Source organism: Aptenodytes forsteri, unplaced genomic scaffold (genome assembly GCF_000699145.1).
Source record: "Aptenodytes forsteri isolate BGI_AS27 unplaced genomic scaffold, ASM69914v1 Scaffold265, whole genome shotgun sequence".
NCBI classification, from domain to species: Eukaryota; Metazoa; Chordata; class Aves; order Sphenisciformes; family Spheniscidae; genus Aptenodytes; species Aptenodytes forsteri.
In genome coordinates, this window is record NW_008796175.1 from 420,878 (window position 1) to 437,439 (window position 16,562).

General features: G+C 45.8%; 2 protein-coding genes across 5 annotated transcripts in view; one reads left to right on the forward strand and one right to left on the reverse strand.

Moving 5' to 3' along the window:
• MAP7D3 (MAP7 domain containing 3) overlaps nt 1–4,584 on the forward strand; it is a 34,686-nt gene extending 30,102 nt beyond the window's left edge. Inside the window, exons 18-20 of the mRNA XM_009287566.2 lie at nt 165–363; nt 1,492–1,787; nt 4,161–4,584. Of these exons, the coding sequence (XP_009285841.1) occupies nt 165–363; nt 1,492–1,787; nt 4,161–4,177 (512 nt within the window). The 3' untranslated portion in view covers nt 4,178–4,584. The remainder of the gene's footprint in view (nt 1–164; nt 364–1,491; nt 1,788–4,160) is intronic.
• Nucleotides 4,585–5,411: 827 nt separating this feature from the next.
• FHL1 (four and a half LIM domains 1) overlaps nt 5,412–16,562 on the reverse strand; it is a 12,947-nt gene continuing 1,796 nt past the window's right edge. For 3 of the 4 annotated variants that reach the window (XM_009287571.2, XM_009287569.2, XM_009287568.2), the window contains 5 exons: nt 9,593–9,774; nt 8,679–8,856; nt 8,000–8,169; nt 7,228–7,414; nt 5,412–6,427 (listed from right to left, as the gene is read on the reverse strand). In XM_009287571.2, the coding sequence (XP_009285846.1) occupies nt 6,270–6,427; nt 7,228–7,414; nt 8,000–8,169; nt 8,679–8,856; nt 9,593–9,748 (849 nt within the window). In that variant the 5' untranslated portion in view covers nt 9,749–9,774 and the 3' untranslated portion in view covers nt 5,412–6,269. The remainder of the gene's footprint in view (nt 6,428–7,227; nt 7,415–7,999; nt 8,170–8,678; nt 8,857–9,592; nt 9,775–16,562) is intronic. The other variant, XM_009287570.2, reaches the window with a different exon arrangement.

Consider the following 16,562-nt stretch of genomic DNA (forward strand, 5'->3'; position numbering starts at 1 on the left):
CTATGTCATTGATGAAGATATTAAACAGTGCCGGTCCCAATATGGACCCCTGTGGGACGCCACTTGTCACCAATCTCCATCTGGACATTGAGCCGTTGACCACTACCCTCTGGATGCGACCATCTAACCATTTTTCCTTTCTTCCTTCCCCCCCCTGCTTTCAGGAAAGCTAAATGGCATTGACGTAGCCCAGGAAGTCAAGGGGGAGGCAGAGGGTTGTTTAGAGACTGCGCATAGTTTGATCTCTACAGAATCTGAGGAACAAGGTGTGTCAGAGTTGAAGGCCAGTGAAGTGTTTATGAATGGAGACGATTTGAAAAGCGATGAGGGGTCTCTACTTGTTACTGAATTAAAGGATTGCAGGTGAGTCTGTGTAGGTGGCTGCTTTGCTGTTAGAGCAGTTACCCATCACACTAGAAATCTCTCTCTATGTTTAAATTAAATTTAGTGCTGTATGTAACGTCTCAAATTTTGCACCCCGCTAGCTTTGTGGTATTTCTCTGGCTTGCTGCAGGCATGTGGTGTGTGCATGCTGTCAGTTTACTGCTTCACGCAGAGGCAGTTAGTTCAGGATAATTGTTTGTTTAGATGGCACCATGTTAACAGTACTGGCTTTGCTAAGAAGTGAGACACATAGCCAGCAACGTCGCAGTGTTACTCATAAAGAATGGCATTGGCTTGAAATCTTTTCCCTTGAAATGGCTAGCAGTTCTTTTCATTAACAAAACATTAAACAGGAGGGAGGGGGACAACACTGAAAAGGAAGAATAACCTACAGAAAGCTCTAGAACAGTTTCAGTTGTGCTGAAACACCAGATACAACAGAAAAGCCTCCCTTAATGGGAATTTTTTTTAGTATTTCAAATTTTATCTTTTTGAACATAAAGCATTTCTATCTACTACTGGAAAATCTGTCCTCTGATGCTTGTTCCATTTGCTCATCTAAATGCTAATGATTTAGAAATGACATTGTGAACTCTTTTTTTTTAAAGTGATGATAAATTAATCTCATTCCTCCAGTGATGGAATATAAAGACATTTTCATGATTTTCTTAAGAATGAATGCAAATTGATCACTCTGATTCACGTTTAGCTTTTGAATCTGTTTTAAATATTGCTAGTCTTCTGAGGCTCAGTTTTGTGTTTAAAAAGTCTTAACTGGAGAAAAAAGGAAAAATGCACACTACTAAAATAGGTTTTAATGGTGCAGGGCTTTAAACTTGTTTTCTTATATCAAATTTCTGGAGCCAGACCTTACCTGGGAGCTATTAGTATAGTAAAAAGTGGCTATATATTGGTGAGTCGTTCTTCCCCATTGGCTCTTGGAGGGGAGATCCTGCGTGGCAGCTGGAGGAACTTGTCTGGGAATGCCCTTCAGGATATTCAGTGCTTTGCAAAGTATGCAGACTGCTAATTGGCTGGCCTGTAATCAATCTAAAGGTTAAACATGCAGAAATTGTAATAGAAGTATCCATTCTTTTTTTTTTCTAGCCAACCTGCAAAAGAAACGGTTATCGATGAGTCAGTGAAGTTGGGTGTTAACGAAGCTGATCATACAATTGGACTTACTCAGAATCTTAACGGAAAATCTGGTTCATGGACTTTTGAGGAGTTCATTGACGTTGGAGTACATTCCAAGTCAACCAAACTGAGCTCGGACAGCATCTCTGCTGGTAACTGTAATCAAAACTTGAATGACGCTGCTATAATACCTTCTAGTCCCAAATTGGCTTTTGAGGAAGACGGTGCAGTGAATTCATTGACCAAACCTATAGATGCTTCATCAGGTAATCCAAGCTGATTTCCCTATCTGTCTCTTCCTCTGGCTAGGTAATTGACTTCCTTTCATTTTGCTCTCCTTGCCTTAACTACAGCTTCTTGTTTTCAAGGCACTTTTTGCAATGTGTAGACCGGAGGGAAAGCTCTTTCTTTAGTGCTTGTAACTTGCATTCTGTCAAAAGGAGTCACCAACTGATGCCTTTTTAGGTACTTGCTCTAGACAGCACCTAAGGCTTTTCCAAAGACACAGCTGAGCCCCTGTGAAGCTCCTGTATCTCCTACCAGCACTCAAGCCCATCTGTTGCATTTTAAGCTCCTTCTAAGATATCTTAAATGGCACATGTTACTTTTGAAGATACTAACAGTTTAAAAGGTGTCTGATGTAACTCTACAGACAAGACCTTTCCACTCCTAGGCATGTTCTGTAACTTTTTGATGCTGACCTGCATGGTCTTACAAGGTCTCTTCAGGCTCTGGCAAGGTATTAGCTGTCCTCTCCACTTACTGTAGAATAGTCTTTCACTTCACTGAGGGGGATAACACCAACCTTAAATTCCACAGATGGTTGTGTTACATTTTGGGAGGAGTCATAAAGCTGCACACACAATATTCTGAATTTTCTGAAAGAAGCAGGGCTGCATCTGAAGCCACATGTACTTGAGAAGCCAAACCCTGATGCAGTACAGCATAGCGTGCCAGAGAGGCTTCAGTAAACTGGTTTATGTAAGACTAAACTTCACTGGTGTTGGAGCTAAACCCCAAATGGACGTACTCACAGCAGGAGATCTCTTTCAGTGAGATAAATGACTGTGTGAACAGTTGAAATGAATGGTGGTGGAAAAAACAAGGCTTGCTATCCACATTTTCCTTAAGTGATGATGTGTAGCACTTTTTTTGATTAAAGTGTAGCACTTTTCTAGACTGAACTGTTTCCTGAGTCTCCTCTGTCACTCTGCGTCTTGTGAATTTTAGTCCCATGAATATAGCCTTATTTAGACTTTCCTTGGGGCCACGACTAACTGGGCCATGGGAATAGATGGTTTTAATGCGATACTGCTGATCACATTTTGTTCTGATCAAAATCATTAACTTTTTAGTGAAGAAAGTGTTGCCTTTTAATTTTGAAATTTAAAATGTTTAGACATAATATGGTTTAAGAATTATGTACGTAACTTTGAAAACTAATATTCATCTATAAAAAAAGCTGCTGCGCTGATTTTGGACCGTAAGTAACCAAGTGGTTCTGTGCTCACTCCCTGGATTGTAGACTCTGACAGTGATGATAGACATATGTGGCATACACACAGTTACGATGGTTAAATGTTTTCTTCTCTTTGCTCTTTGGACAGAACTGTGAACACTAGAAACCTGGAAATAATGTGATTGCACTTCAGTAATCCAGTGTTTTATCAAGTACCGAAGGCCTTGTTTTGAAAAGCTGCTTGTTTAACTTTATCCATCTTCAAGTTTGCAAAAAAACAAAAAACACCAGGGAGGGATGGCAAACTTCTAGATTTGCACCTTGAAACATTTCAGGGAAACTATTGTGCTGATGTTCCTTTTCCATTCGTTTAGCTAATTGTTAGATAAGATTTCCTTGTTTAAATATCACTTGTTTCCCTTTTACAGACTTTACAGTAACCTGTTTGAGTCTTTTTATTTTCATATCAGTATCATGTACAGCAACGTGCCACTGGAGGCTCCCCAGTTAGCTACTGGCCAGATTTTGCATATTCTTAAAATGGCACTTGATGAAATAAGACTCATTCAGTGTGTGTTAAAGCTGAACTCCCTTTGTAATGTTCTAGAAAAAACGCTGTTACTTGTTGGTTCACATGCTATTTAAAAACGCAAAATTGAATATCTTCAATTTTGAATGGAGAAGAAGAAATTCTTATTTTCTAACGTGAAAATATTGGCAGTTTCAAAATGCAGTAGTGTACCATGGCTAATATGTTTTAATCTGTTGGAAAACATCAAAACGTTTTACAGCATATGCACTAATATGTTACAAAAATGTTGAGTACCTAGATATGTCTGTCATAGAGCAGTTTAACATGTCATGCTTTTAAAAATGTTTTCCTTTTGAATATTTAAGTTTATCTACACTCATGGAAGTATTATTTTATTGTGTACAGAACAGTATTAGACCACTGAAGTCATGTGTTGTTCATGTTAATTATTCTAAGTGTTCCTGTTCTAGCTTTATAACAGTGGCTGCAAGCTGCATATATATTTCCCTTCCCCTAAAGCCTGCATTAAGTAATCTATTTAACCTACACTTGCCTGCTCTTTACAGCATGAAGAGATTAACTAAGCATCTTCTGAAAATTGCTACTAAAAGTAATAATGCAGTCTTGTTCTTATGTCTCCTGTAACAGATATACTGGATAAGTGATTACTGTAAAGAATAGCTGTCTCAAATCCTGCTATAAACCAGTGGCTGATACTTCAATTCAAATGAATCATCCAAATGGCAGCTGTGTTTTCAGTGGTTAAATGCAAATGGTTTTGCTGGAACTAAATGTGTTCTTTCCTCGACATCACAGTTACAGTAGGAAACCCTCAGCCTTCTAACTCTCACTGTTTGCTATTCAGAATACGGTAGAACTGTTTTAGACCTTAGAGCAGTGCCTTAGGTAAAAAGAAAAATGTATTTTTGTATGATAGCTGTTTCATTCTGGCAGAGACAATCATTCTAACAAAAAAGATGCCGATATTTTTTCTGTGCTGATATTATTTGTTGAATGGTCTGTTACAGCTCTATGTAAATATGTGCGCACTGTTAAATAAACTTTGCAGTTGAACAATGCTTTATTTCTGTAATGCTAAACATTACCTTACTAGGAGTCTCCAACCCCTTGCCATGCTGAGCTGCCTTGAGATGCACTCTGGTCCTGCTCTAACTACTCCACACTGCAGATTCCCAACACTAGTAGCCTCTTTGGCAATTGCGTTTGTGTGGTTGGGAAGGTATTTGTACTAACACCTTCAGATCTGGCTGTGGTTGTACATGCCGATGACGTGTTCGTAACTGTGGAATTCTTTAACTTTTCACTGTAAGCCTTTGCTTTTTACTTGTAGCACCAGCATCTTTATGTTCTAATGGTGAGTCTAACGGTGCTCCATGGCCACAGTGGAGCAGTGACCGTCAAGAATACAGCAAGATACTGCCTTTTGTTTTTCCTGCAAGGGTTCTTTGTTTCTTGCAAGGGTTCTGTAGGTGCTTGTGAACGAAAGGGAATGTCTAGAGCAGCATCTAGTTGATAAATATTTCTATATGGTATCAACCACTGCTGTGGGAAAAAAAAAAACTTAAACCAGCGTTCAGGTTGCTGAAGGGTAGCAGTAGTAGATCTGTGTATGGACAGTGGCTATACATATGTTCTCCAAAGGGCTTTTTCACACAGGCTGTTCTTGGCAGATGGTCCAGTGTCAGTTACACATTTAAAAAATTAATTAGTTTATGGAAATTGTTGCTTTGGTCCTCAGATATTTAAGGGTGCTATGGCACAACAGCTGACTCTTCACTTTGCCAGTATCAATGTATCAGACCTGATTTCAGTAGCTCGGCTGTAAGAGGTGTCAATCATGTAAGATGGCAAAATGAAAAAACAATTTTCCAGACTGTAGGACTCCAAGCAGGCACTAGTCTCATTTTTATTAAATCATAAAACATACACTGACAGGATAGGAGAGCTATCGTTGTCTGAGCTATTTTTAAGGCACTTCTAAATGCATGTGCATTTTGTTGTAGCTGAAAGATAGATATACTTCTTGTTAATGGATTAATAATTGTATATAGACAGCCTCATTTAAACAATGATGTAAAAAAAGCTGATGAGCAAAATTTTTGGGCAAACCATGCGGAAATTGAGACTAAAATAAGTTTATGGAAACTTAACTAAAGCTAAATCGTACTGCCAAAACATTGTTATATGTATAAGATGAAGCCATTCCATACACTTGCTGCAATTTGGTGTGGTAGGGTAAGCTAGGCTATTTATTATTGAGCTGCCATTAATGGTGTGATGTATGTAATGTACCTGTACTTGTAAAAGCATAATAATGGATCTCTCTGATCCCAGGTGCAATCTTTGCATCTCTGTTTCTGAGGTGCATGCCTTGTCAAACTTACTTCATTTAAGTGCCAAGCTTAAATGTATACCAGGCAAGTGTAAAACTAGTTTTGTTTTAGTTTAAGCCACACGCAGATTATGTAGTATCTGGATCTCTAATGCTACATCTAACAGCATTTCAAGCCTTTACACTAAGAGTTACTTGGAGGCAAAGTTAGATTTTTGCAACGCTGCATGCTTTCGTACTGCAGGAGCTTCAAAAGTCAAACCCAGTATACTGAGGCTACTTTAGTTTTTATACTAAAATGGAAAAAGTTAAAATTCTTAACATGCAAAAACCTGCTCTTTTACCAGGACTGTTTTGGAAAGCAGGGCTCTAAAATCCATTTTACAGCAGTTGCCGTCTGCTCCTTACAGTCGTTTGGGACACTCAGCACAGTAAATTTTTCCATTATGGCAAACAAAGCGCTTGTTGGCCAGAGCACGGGCACACTTGGTGCATTTGAAACAATAATCGTGCCAGGATTCATCTTCGTAGTTAACCACACTGGTTCCTCTTCCAAATCCTGCTAGGAGAGAAAACAATTATAGGACGACGATAGTAGCTTTTCCCTTGGCTGGGTCAGCCCACCAAACAGCAGATCCCATTCTTACTGCCTCCTGTGCTTCTGTGGTCTTGCAGACCACATTTGTATGCCTAAAATACTAGCCAAAACTGCAACTGAACCCACATTGTTGCTGCTCAATATTACTGCTCTTAGAGAAACAGGCAGCTTAGCGTAGGCTTGTGTGGCTTGTCTCTGCAATAAGCTTTTTCCCTTGGATCCCTTCTCCAGGAAACAGTCGAGCTGAAGGAAAGATCAAGTTGTAGAGCAAGGACAGGTTGGGCTAAATGCCCTACCTGGTTGTTACGGGCTCAGATCCATTATCTAAAATGCAGAATGGAATGCAAGTCTCATGGGGCTGGCAGGTTAGTGCCCACATTTCAGGGCTGAGCTTTGTGATCCAGTAACTGTGACATGTAAAATACATCAGAAGCGAAGCAATTGTCACTTTGGGGCAATAAAACACTGCTCTTTTTAGACTTAAGGTTCCCAGACTAAGATATAGGTGGGAACAGTTCTAGGTGGGGAAGTTTTGAAGGAGGTAAATTTGAGGTGTGCAAAGGGTGAAGAGCTCAGTTACTAACTCAGACCCCATCCAGCAAGAGCACGTGACTTATAGTTAGATCACATGTAAATTGCTGCCATTGGGCTTGGGATACTAGACCTGCTTCTGGTGTTAGCAGCCTCTGAGCTGCATGTCTTTGGGGATCGCTGTTCTGACCTTAACCACCCACTGCCCTCAAGCTGCATTTAATCCAACATACCTGTAATAGGATTCTTGCAGCCAGCACACTTCTTGGCAACACACTCCTTGTAGCATTCAACACAGTAAAACTGATCCTCTACAGCTGTGAAGCGCTTCCCTCCCAGTTGCTTCTTGCAGTTGGAGCAAATGAAACACTCTGAATGCCAAGGTTGTTCCTGGTAAGTGAGGCCTCCAGAAGTGATGGGCTAGGAGGCAAAGAGCAGAGATGCATTTCAGAATCAGTAGGGAGGAAGAAAGGTGATGCAGGCATGGGGTGCAGGGTAGGAGGGCTTTGTCATGGAGAAGATCTCTTGAAAGTTTTCATTAAAATGGTGCAGCACTTGAGTTCCTCTAGCCTGAAATCCTGCATGCCTGGAGCTTTCATAACAGTTTATTTTACCTGCAGTGACTCTGCAATTCTATGCTAATCAGTTGCAAAAGCTGTAACACAGCTGTTTTATAAAACACTGTTTTACTGCTGGAATACACAATACCTATTAGAGAGCTTAAACCATCCCCAAAGCAAGTGCAAGGCCGGTGCCCACTTGGTTTCAGCAGAGTTGCCATCAGATCACCCCACAGCCCCGGCTCAGATACTGTAATGTGCAAGAACCATTAGTGCTCTCACATTATTATACCACCAGCCGCTTGCACCAGTATCTCAAGGAAAGAACATAAGCATTGGTACAGCTCCAGCATGATCTGTCTACTGGTTTCCTCACCTAGCTTCCAAGAGACATGTGAGGGCTAGTTCTGGCAGCTGCCTTTGCAAAGTGGAAGGGCTTACTTACATTCTTGCATTTAGCACAGGTCTTGGCAAATTTATGCTCATGGCAGGAGACACAGTAGAAGTCATCACCCTTGGGGAAGAAGCTCCCAGATCCAATCACTTGCTTGCACTGGCTGCAAGTGAAGCAGTCCTTATGCCAGACCATCTTCTTGTACTCAACATTTTGGTCTCCTACGACAGAGAGAAATAACTTGTTATGTGGGATTTCAGGCTTGTGACAAACTCCCCACCCTGTGCGATGTAACATACCTGTAGGCAAGACCTGTCCATACCTATGCCCAGGATTCAATTGTAATGTGGACAGGGGACGAGCTGTTAATTTCTGTATCTGACTTTAGTCAGGGCCTTCTAGATTTTCTTAAAACATTTGTCAGACAGGCGCCTGAGCCTTTCTGAGAAGAGGACCTTGGTTTACAGAGCAAAGCTTTTGGTAGAAATGGTTTAAGACTAACTACACTAGGGTGAACTATCCACATGAGGGTTAACTGCAAAGCAGCCTTTCAACACGAATAAAATGGACAGGCGAGAGCAACAGTCAGATCTCGCACCATTTTGTGGTGCTCCAGCCTTCCACTATGATGCCCGTACCCCTAACTGCAGCCTCCACAGCTCGATAAACTGCCATGGTTTTGCCCTAGAGCAGAACTTGGCAGTTGTACCCCTATCACTGGCACCAGTACCTGCAATAATGTGCTTGAAGCAGCCCTTACACCTGGGTGCATCCTCAGTGGCAGTGCAGTTGCTACACCAAACCTTGTTGTTCTCCCTCAGCATGAAGGGCTCATTGACCAAGGACGTATAGCACTTGAAGCAGCGGAAGCAGTTGTCATGCCAGTAACGGTTCTTGAAATGCAACTCCTGGAATGAACAGAAATGGAGTGAGCAATAAGCCCTTCTCTCTTGCTGAGGAGCCCTAAAACCAAGCTACTGTCTCATCAGCCTTGGCAGTAAAGGATAGATTCGTTAGTTTCTAAGCATGTCTGCATTCAGTGGTTGGAGGTGCAGCTCATCTGCAAGCAGTTAAGGGAAGGACATTTCACCAAACTCCCTGACACAATCACATTCACTTCAGACTTTCAGGGTAGCAGAAGATGCTTCAAACCAACAGCTTTGAGATTTGAAGTTCTGTAAGTGTGGGCTTCTCTGGTTGTCAGGTTCCCTCTAGGTCAGGTGTACATTATTATTGCCATAAACATGAAGCAATAAACATTTGACAAACTGACAAAAATCAGACCCTAGGTTCCCGAGTGCTTTGCCCAGAAGATGAGTTTTCTGCAAGTCCTGTGCAGGCTGGATTACCTGCAGTACCCTCTTCAGGACAATTCAAGCATTTGCAGCAGTTCATGTGGCTGAATCTAGACCCTGAAAAATCTAGACCTGCAAAAGCAGCCCATCGTGAGCATCCCTACTGCAGTGCCCCAGAGCCTTTGGCTCTTTGCCCAAGGAGTATATGGCCTGTCAACCAAAGGACTCACAAGAGAACTTGCTTTCACACAGAAGCTCACAAACAGACCAGAGCCAGAAAAACAAACGGGAGGGTTATCAGCATCTGCCCGTCTTCTTCTCATCACCCATTTAACTGCTCAGCACTCACCTTGGAGTCAGCTCCAATGGGTTTCTTGCACTCAGTGCAGGTGTTGGCACAGAACTTCTCAAAGCACTTGACGCAGCAGTGGCGGCCCTCTTTCTGCACGTACTTCTTCCCTTGCAGAGGGTCACGGCAGTAGTGGCAGTCAAAGCGCTCCGACATGGTGCCCACAGTGTAACTGCCAGGCCCTGCAAGAGGAAAGAGGGTGAAGTTAGAGCACTGAAGCCCTGATAACTGCTCCAGCTTCTTCAGTCTGTGCAAATGAGAAGTATCAGGAAGATGGCTCAGCAATGAGCGTGTGGTGGTGTCGCACTCCTCGAGGGCTTGTCGGTAGAAAAAGCAGCTTCTGTGCCAGCACTGTTAGGGCAATTTTTCTGTCAGACAGCTCAGTGGTTTATAAAACACGACAGCTCTCTACCAACTGCACTGGCATTTTCCAGGTGCCTCCAGCTTTGCCTTTAGGGTCTAGTTAGGCTAACAAACCATCATGCTCAGGGAGGCTGGGTGCAGTAGACAACCTGGGTTTGGTCGCAGCAATCACAAACTCGTACACCTGCTAAAGAAGGCAGCTTGGATGTCCCCTCCCAGGTCACGAGTTGCCATTAGGACGCAGAGAGAGAAATACCATGAAGTCTCGGAGAAATGCGGGCTATGGATTAAGGCCATGTGGGCCAACTTGTGGAGCTCAGCAAGGGCAGGGGCCGCCCTGCCTCCTGGAAGCGCTGTGCTGGCTGCTACAGTTAACATAAGCAATGCATTAGTAACACAAATATTTTCAGTTCCCTTAATAGCCAGCCAAGATACGAATGCTAGATTTCTGCCTACAGAGAGGCAGGATGGGCTCTGGCCAAACACAAAAATGCAGCTCTCTGCCTCCTGGGATCCAACCCGCTGCGAGCGCAGCGCTGCAAAGTTTGCTCGCTCTGGGAGCACAGTGGCTGGCGAGGAGAGCAGAATCCCACACCAGCCTTTCCCCATCACCTTCTTAAGAGGAAGGATACTAGACTGTTTTATTTACATATTTCACATCAAGCAAGAATAATGATACCTAGTCAGTCACTGAGAGCCACTTAGCTCATTATGGCCAGGCCCACTGCAGGCCTCGGCGAGGTCCTGGCTGAGGCGCTGCATAATTTGTGCACAGAAATCACCACCAACCATGAGCAGAGCAGAATAGTTTCCATGTTTCCAACTGAAGCCCGCAGCCAGCTGCAGCCCTCTGAGGCCTTTTGTGCTGGATAGTTGTGCAGCTTCCAGCTGCCTCTTTTCACTGGGCTTTCAAATATAAAGTCATAAGGAAAAAACAAGAAAAGGTCTCTCTACGTGTAAAGATAATTCTTCAGTTCATGCCAGCAGGGCTCTGCCAAGGCATGATGTCCCACCATGGCCAGGGAGCCACCACATCAGCGGGTGTGGGGGCTCTTGACCAGAGGATTTTCCACTTTGGCTGGAGGTGCACGCTCACGCTTTCTCCCCAGACACCCGCCCCAGCCTGCACGCCCGGTCTCAGCCTCCCAGACCAGTTCTGCTAACGGCTCCATTTCCCTACGCCTTTCCTCAGAGGAAGCCAGCAACGCTCCTGCGAGGGGGCTGCAAGAGCTCCGGCAGGGTTACGCAAGCCCCTGCAGTCCCAGAAACACAGCTCCATCTCTGCCCCCGCAGCCCCCAGCGCTGCAGAGCCCCGTTTCCCCTGCACGGCCAACAACCCGGGACACAGCCTTGAACTTTCATGCACCATCAGCAATCGGATGGGAGACGCGGCAGCGGTCTGGCAACGGGGGCTGCCAAGAGGAAATTTAATTATTCTTTTCCTGATAGAGCTGCAGCGCCAGCACAGAGCAAGAAAAGGAGGACGCGGTCAGGCAATATAAATTGCTGCTGCTTCCTGCTGTGAGGTGGGGGAGGCCATTAGCACCTCCATCGCGTGGCCTCGCCTCGGACCACCCCGCCAAGCCCTGGAGTTTAGGGGCTGCTTTGCTGCCTGCTCCTGACGGAGCTCAGCGGCACAACGGCCGCTCGTTCCAGCCATGTTGCTCCAAGCCCCAGCACGGCACCTCTATAAACTGAAACAGGGCTTGGGGTTTTTGGGGTGTAGAGAGGGTACGTCATTCCTGGCTGTGCCCTCACGGCAAGGGAGGGTCAGCGGGACCCCATCGGGCTCGCCCTCGGCCGCAGGATGCTGCGCAGTCAGGGATGCCATGTTGTTACAGCATGAGGACCTGTTTACACAGCTTTTTCTTGGACGCTTGCCCACCCCAGTAATTCTAGATTTACCATCAACTGCGTGGCCCAACCTGTCAGCATGAGACATCCCCACGCTGGCATGGGAGCCCCCGGGGCCGAGGGATCGTTGCTGCCGCCTTTGCGAGGAGCGGGGCTTTGCAGGGGAGGCACTAGTGCAAGTGCACCTCACCAGATGAGCACACACCAAGCCCAACAGGTCCTGACCGGGGCACAGCCCTGCCCGGCAAGCCCAGGCACCGCAGCAAGAAGTGAGGGTGGCTGCTGCCTTCGCCATCTCCTTTGCCAACCCCATTTTTTTTCCTTTGAGGGTAACGTGCTGTTGGCAGCACACCACGACCGGCCCCAACACAGCCAGGTGCAAAGCCCGGGGAGGTGCCTGCCTGCAAATGAACATTTTGCCGTTATTTCAGAGCTCTTCTTCTGCCTCCTCTCTGGGCTCGGGAAGCTGCGGGATGGGCAGCGGAAGATGCTGAGGCAGGAGACAGGACTCACACTGTTACTTTGCAGATTTTAAAATCCAAGAGTCATCTCATTGTCTCCTCTTTGTCACCCTTTCAATAATGTTAGGCCAGATCAAGTTGGAGCATTTCTCTTCCAGAAAGCAGGACAGATAGTCCTGGAGAGGAGCATCGCACAGGGAGGCTGCAGCAGAGGTGGGGACCGGGTTCACACCCTTCCCCTTCCCCTAAAACTTACAGAAGCAGGCTGGAGGCCAAGCTGGCAGGAATTGCACTCTGTGGGGACGGAGGTCTGGAAACGCCGCCTTGCCAAGGTTGGGAGACAGCCATGTCCTGCTGACAACCACACCAAGGGTTATGTTTGTACTGGTTCAAGTAAATGAAACAAATAAACAGCTGGGAAACATGGAAACTATGTGAGCCACGGCCAGCTCTGCAGAGCTTTATCAAGCGAGTTTAATTTAGAAGAAACACAATTGCACAGAGTCCTGGGCAAATGGTATCGAAACATTCCTGATCTCAGGTTTAGGGTTGCTTTCAACCAGAACACGTAATCATGAACATATGGCTCGGAGTAACATAATCCTGTGTTCCCATGTAACGCATCATGTGCTAACGTGAGACACACATTTATCACAGCAGCTTTGGAGCTCCACAATTAACACTGGGCCTGGCAGCCCCAGGCGCTGGGCTGTACATGCAGACATGCCAGCTTCTGCCTACCTTGTGCCATCTCATGGACCAAAAAGCCTCTCATAGGCCAGGGCATGAATTTGCTTCCAGCTTTTCCAGGAGCTTTCTGCCCTCAGCAGTATCATCCCTGCTCTAGATCCAGGAAAGGCCTGGGTCCCCTTGCCTGCAGTGGAGATGCAACGACCACATTGTCCCAGCAAACGTGCTGGCTGCTCATGGTCTCTGCTCACCCGTGCCATGCTGAGAGCCCATGTCAGCCAGACCATCTCCTACAACCCTCCCACGGGAGCAGCCCACCCAGGGGCTGGTGCACAAGAGCCCTGAAAGCAGCCGGTATCGGCTGTGCTGGGACCACCAGATCATCTTCCCAGAGCAGAGCAAATGTCCGTGGAGACTTAAGAGCTCTGCTGCCCTGGCGAAAAAGCGTTTAGTATCCTAACTGCTGCTCCCCTAAGCCGTCCTGTCCCCTCTCACAGAAGGTAGACAGAACAGGTATTTGTTGTGCTCTGAAAAAAAATGAATACATTTTCTAGAGCCTGGTTGGCAGCAGATCATGTTTTTGGAGATGTTTATCTCTTTAATAACCTGTTCACCCTGCAGCTGCACCACATCCCCACAGCTTAACGTTCCAGAGCTTCCAGGTGTATTAACCCTGGCCTGTCTTTGCTGTCTGGAAAATAGGCAAGTCATGAAACTAAGGACTCACTGGAACCATGAATCCTCCTCGCTCTTCCTTGGGGCCTTTATTTTAGCGCACGCTGCATAGCTTCCCTGTGCAAGCTGTGCAGCAGCTGTTGCGCACACAGTAGGGATTCACACCAGTGGCATAACCATTGCTGTTTTGCTGTACAATGCAAATCTCAGTGCTCAGGGTAACCACTCATCAAACTAACCACTAAAACCGTAAGTGCTGTACCTTTGTGCTTCATTTCACAGTGGTGTGCTTAAAAACGACAGCAGTACGCACAGGTGTTTTAGCTTGGAAGTTATCTGAACAGAGTTTCTTTGGCTGTACGTTTACAACAGGCTGTGTCTCTGAGCTAACAGCCTGGTCAAGTGTCTCCTGTTTAACCCCAGGAGACTCACGTACCCTGAGGACATGCACTGATCCAAACCCCATTTCAGCTTGACTCTGGGGCCACAGAAGGGGATTTAGAAGACAGAGGAAAAGTATGGACAGGCTGGAACTATTCTCAGGCCCAGGCTGACGTCTATGCACAGAGGATGTTCTGCTGGAGAGAAGCAGGTGAGAAGAGAGCGCGCAGGCTGCCGGGGAGAGGGTTAAGTGCAGTATTATGCCCATCCTTAAATAGTCTAGAGGACCGTCAATAAAAATAAGAGCTCAAGAAAAATCCAGCAATACTTCCAGAAACTAACCCCCCTTTAAGCAAGATGTCCCTCTCCCACCAACCCTGGCAGGGTGTTGTCTAAATGTAGCTCCCTGATGGATTTGGCTACAGCTCGAGGGCTGCTGGCCAGACCAGTGGCCTTCTCAAGTATCAGGGTATTTGGCACAAAGACCCACTGGAATTCAACCCTAACATTTACCTGACCACAGAGGTGCCAGTTAGCCACTTGTCCCCAAAGAGCATCTGCTGCTTTTCAAAAGCAGCCCCTCAGCCCTTCGACAACTATGCCTTCCATCTTTCAAATAAAGATCTCAAATGTTTGGGCTCCGCCAGCTTCCACGCACCTCAAGTCATGCTGACACCATGCTGTGGAGCAGTCACAGGGCTCTCCCAGCTAGTGGTCACAATCAGGACTATGTCCGCACCCTGTAGCACGACAAGCTTTAGGATGGAAAGAAGGGTACAGACCTAAGAAGTGCCACCCCACAAAAGCTATTGCATTAACACAACCCCATGCCTCTCCTGTCGGTTCCTGCCTCCCATGGCCCCGGGATGGTTCCTCTCGGTTCAGGCGACCGCAATGCAGCATCACAGTGGTTTGCACAACAAATGAAACTGAGGCACTCTGCAAAGGGAGCTGAAGCATAGCTGATAAGCAAAGCACTTAGCACAGGATACGTGTTAATGTCTCTGGGGAGTATGTTTAAATGTGATAAACCACCAAGGAAGAACTTGAAGTGTTGTCTCTAAAAACAACCAGGGAAACCGTACTTAAACCTTACAGACTATTCTGCCACTTAGGAAAGAAGATGAGGCTGAAGGCGTTAACCCTCTGCCCTACGCACAGCTGCATACTCTATGGCAATATGGAAGGAAAAGAGCAATTGTGTTTTGACTCTCCATCAGTTTTATTTTCCTCAGCAGACTGAGTACACACAGCCCCTGTACCGCCAGGTATTGGTTACACCTGCCTATTTCAGTTCAGAACCTGGCATCCCCTGGTCTGTCACCTGAGTTACTGTTCTCAGCATTTCTCTATGCAATGTCGCGTAGTTTGCTATGAATACCAGGGAATACCCTTAAAAGAAGGGTCCCGTTAATCCAAAATGCGAAGCGACACTCAGGACTGCACCTCAAGGTCACTGGCACGCTGCCCTGGACAACAAGGAAAAAGAAATCACATGCAGGTCACTTTTGCTGGGAGAGCTGGCAGTAATGTGTGGAGTGCTGTGCTCTCCCATTGCCAGGCTGGGGCACGTGCAAGTCTCATACTCTATAATTCAAAAATTAGTCTGTTGATAAAATGGAAGCTTCTTTATTTAGAACAAGAACAGCTCCAAGTTCCTCAGGCAGTTGCCAAAAACATTCCCTACGGTCCTATTGCCACCATGTCTGAGCACATCCCAATCATTATTCAATCTTCACAGTTCCCCAGGGAAGTAGGGACGTGCTATTAAAAAACACTGCAAACACTTCCCCCAAGGCTTGCTTTTGCACTTAATACAGAGCTCAGCTAAGGCTAATAAGGCTCCCAGTGTGCAAAGCACCACTGCCTAGAGTAAGTCTGAGCACTTCAGCAGAGTTTAAGCAGTGAAGTTCAAACCTTTCAAAACAAACCAAATCAGCTAAAGCAAAAAAGTCCTGTTCAGTAGCTAACTCATTCTGTGGCTGCCTTAAGCTTTGACCTTTGAGACTCCTCAATTATCTTCCCAGCTATGCATGGATCTGCCCCCACCTCAGTAGCTGGATGCCCTTCTCGTGCCCAGGTGCCCCCAAAAGCCATACGTGAGGCTTTCTCCTGCTGCAGAGGATTCACCTCCCTGGGGCAGGCACTACGGTACCCCACTGCAGCTGTCCCGGAGAGCAGGGCTCCCTGTGGGGAGCAGGAATGGATGCAGCACTATAACTTGTTGGTGGCAGCACTCCAACCACAGCATCTGCTCAGAAGACACTTCAGCATTTTGTATTACAGCACAACATCAAATCCATCGGTCCTTGCCCCAGAGAACACCTCCCCGAGGAAGATGAGAAAGAAAAGAAAGATATAGCTGGGAGTATAATGAAAGGATGCTACAGCATCAGTCAGTCTCGTGGGCTGAAGTTAAAAGATAAATCATAGAATCACAGAATGGGTTGGGTTGGAAGGGACCTTAAAGATCATCTAGTTCCAACCCCCCCGCCATGGGCAGGGACACCTTCCACTAGACCAGGTTGCTCAAAGTCCCATCCAAC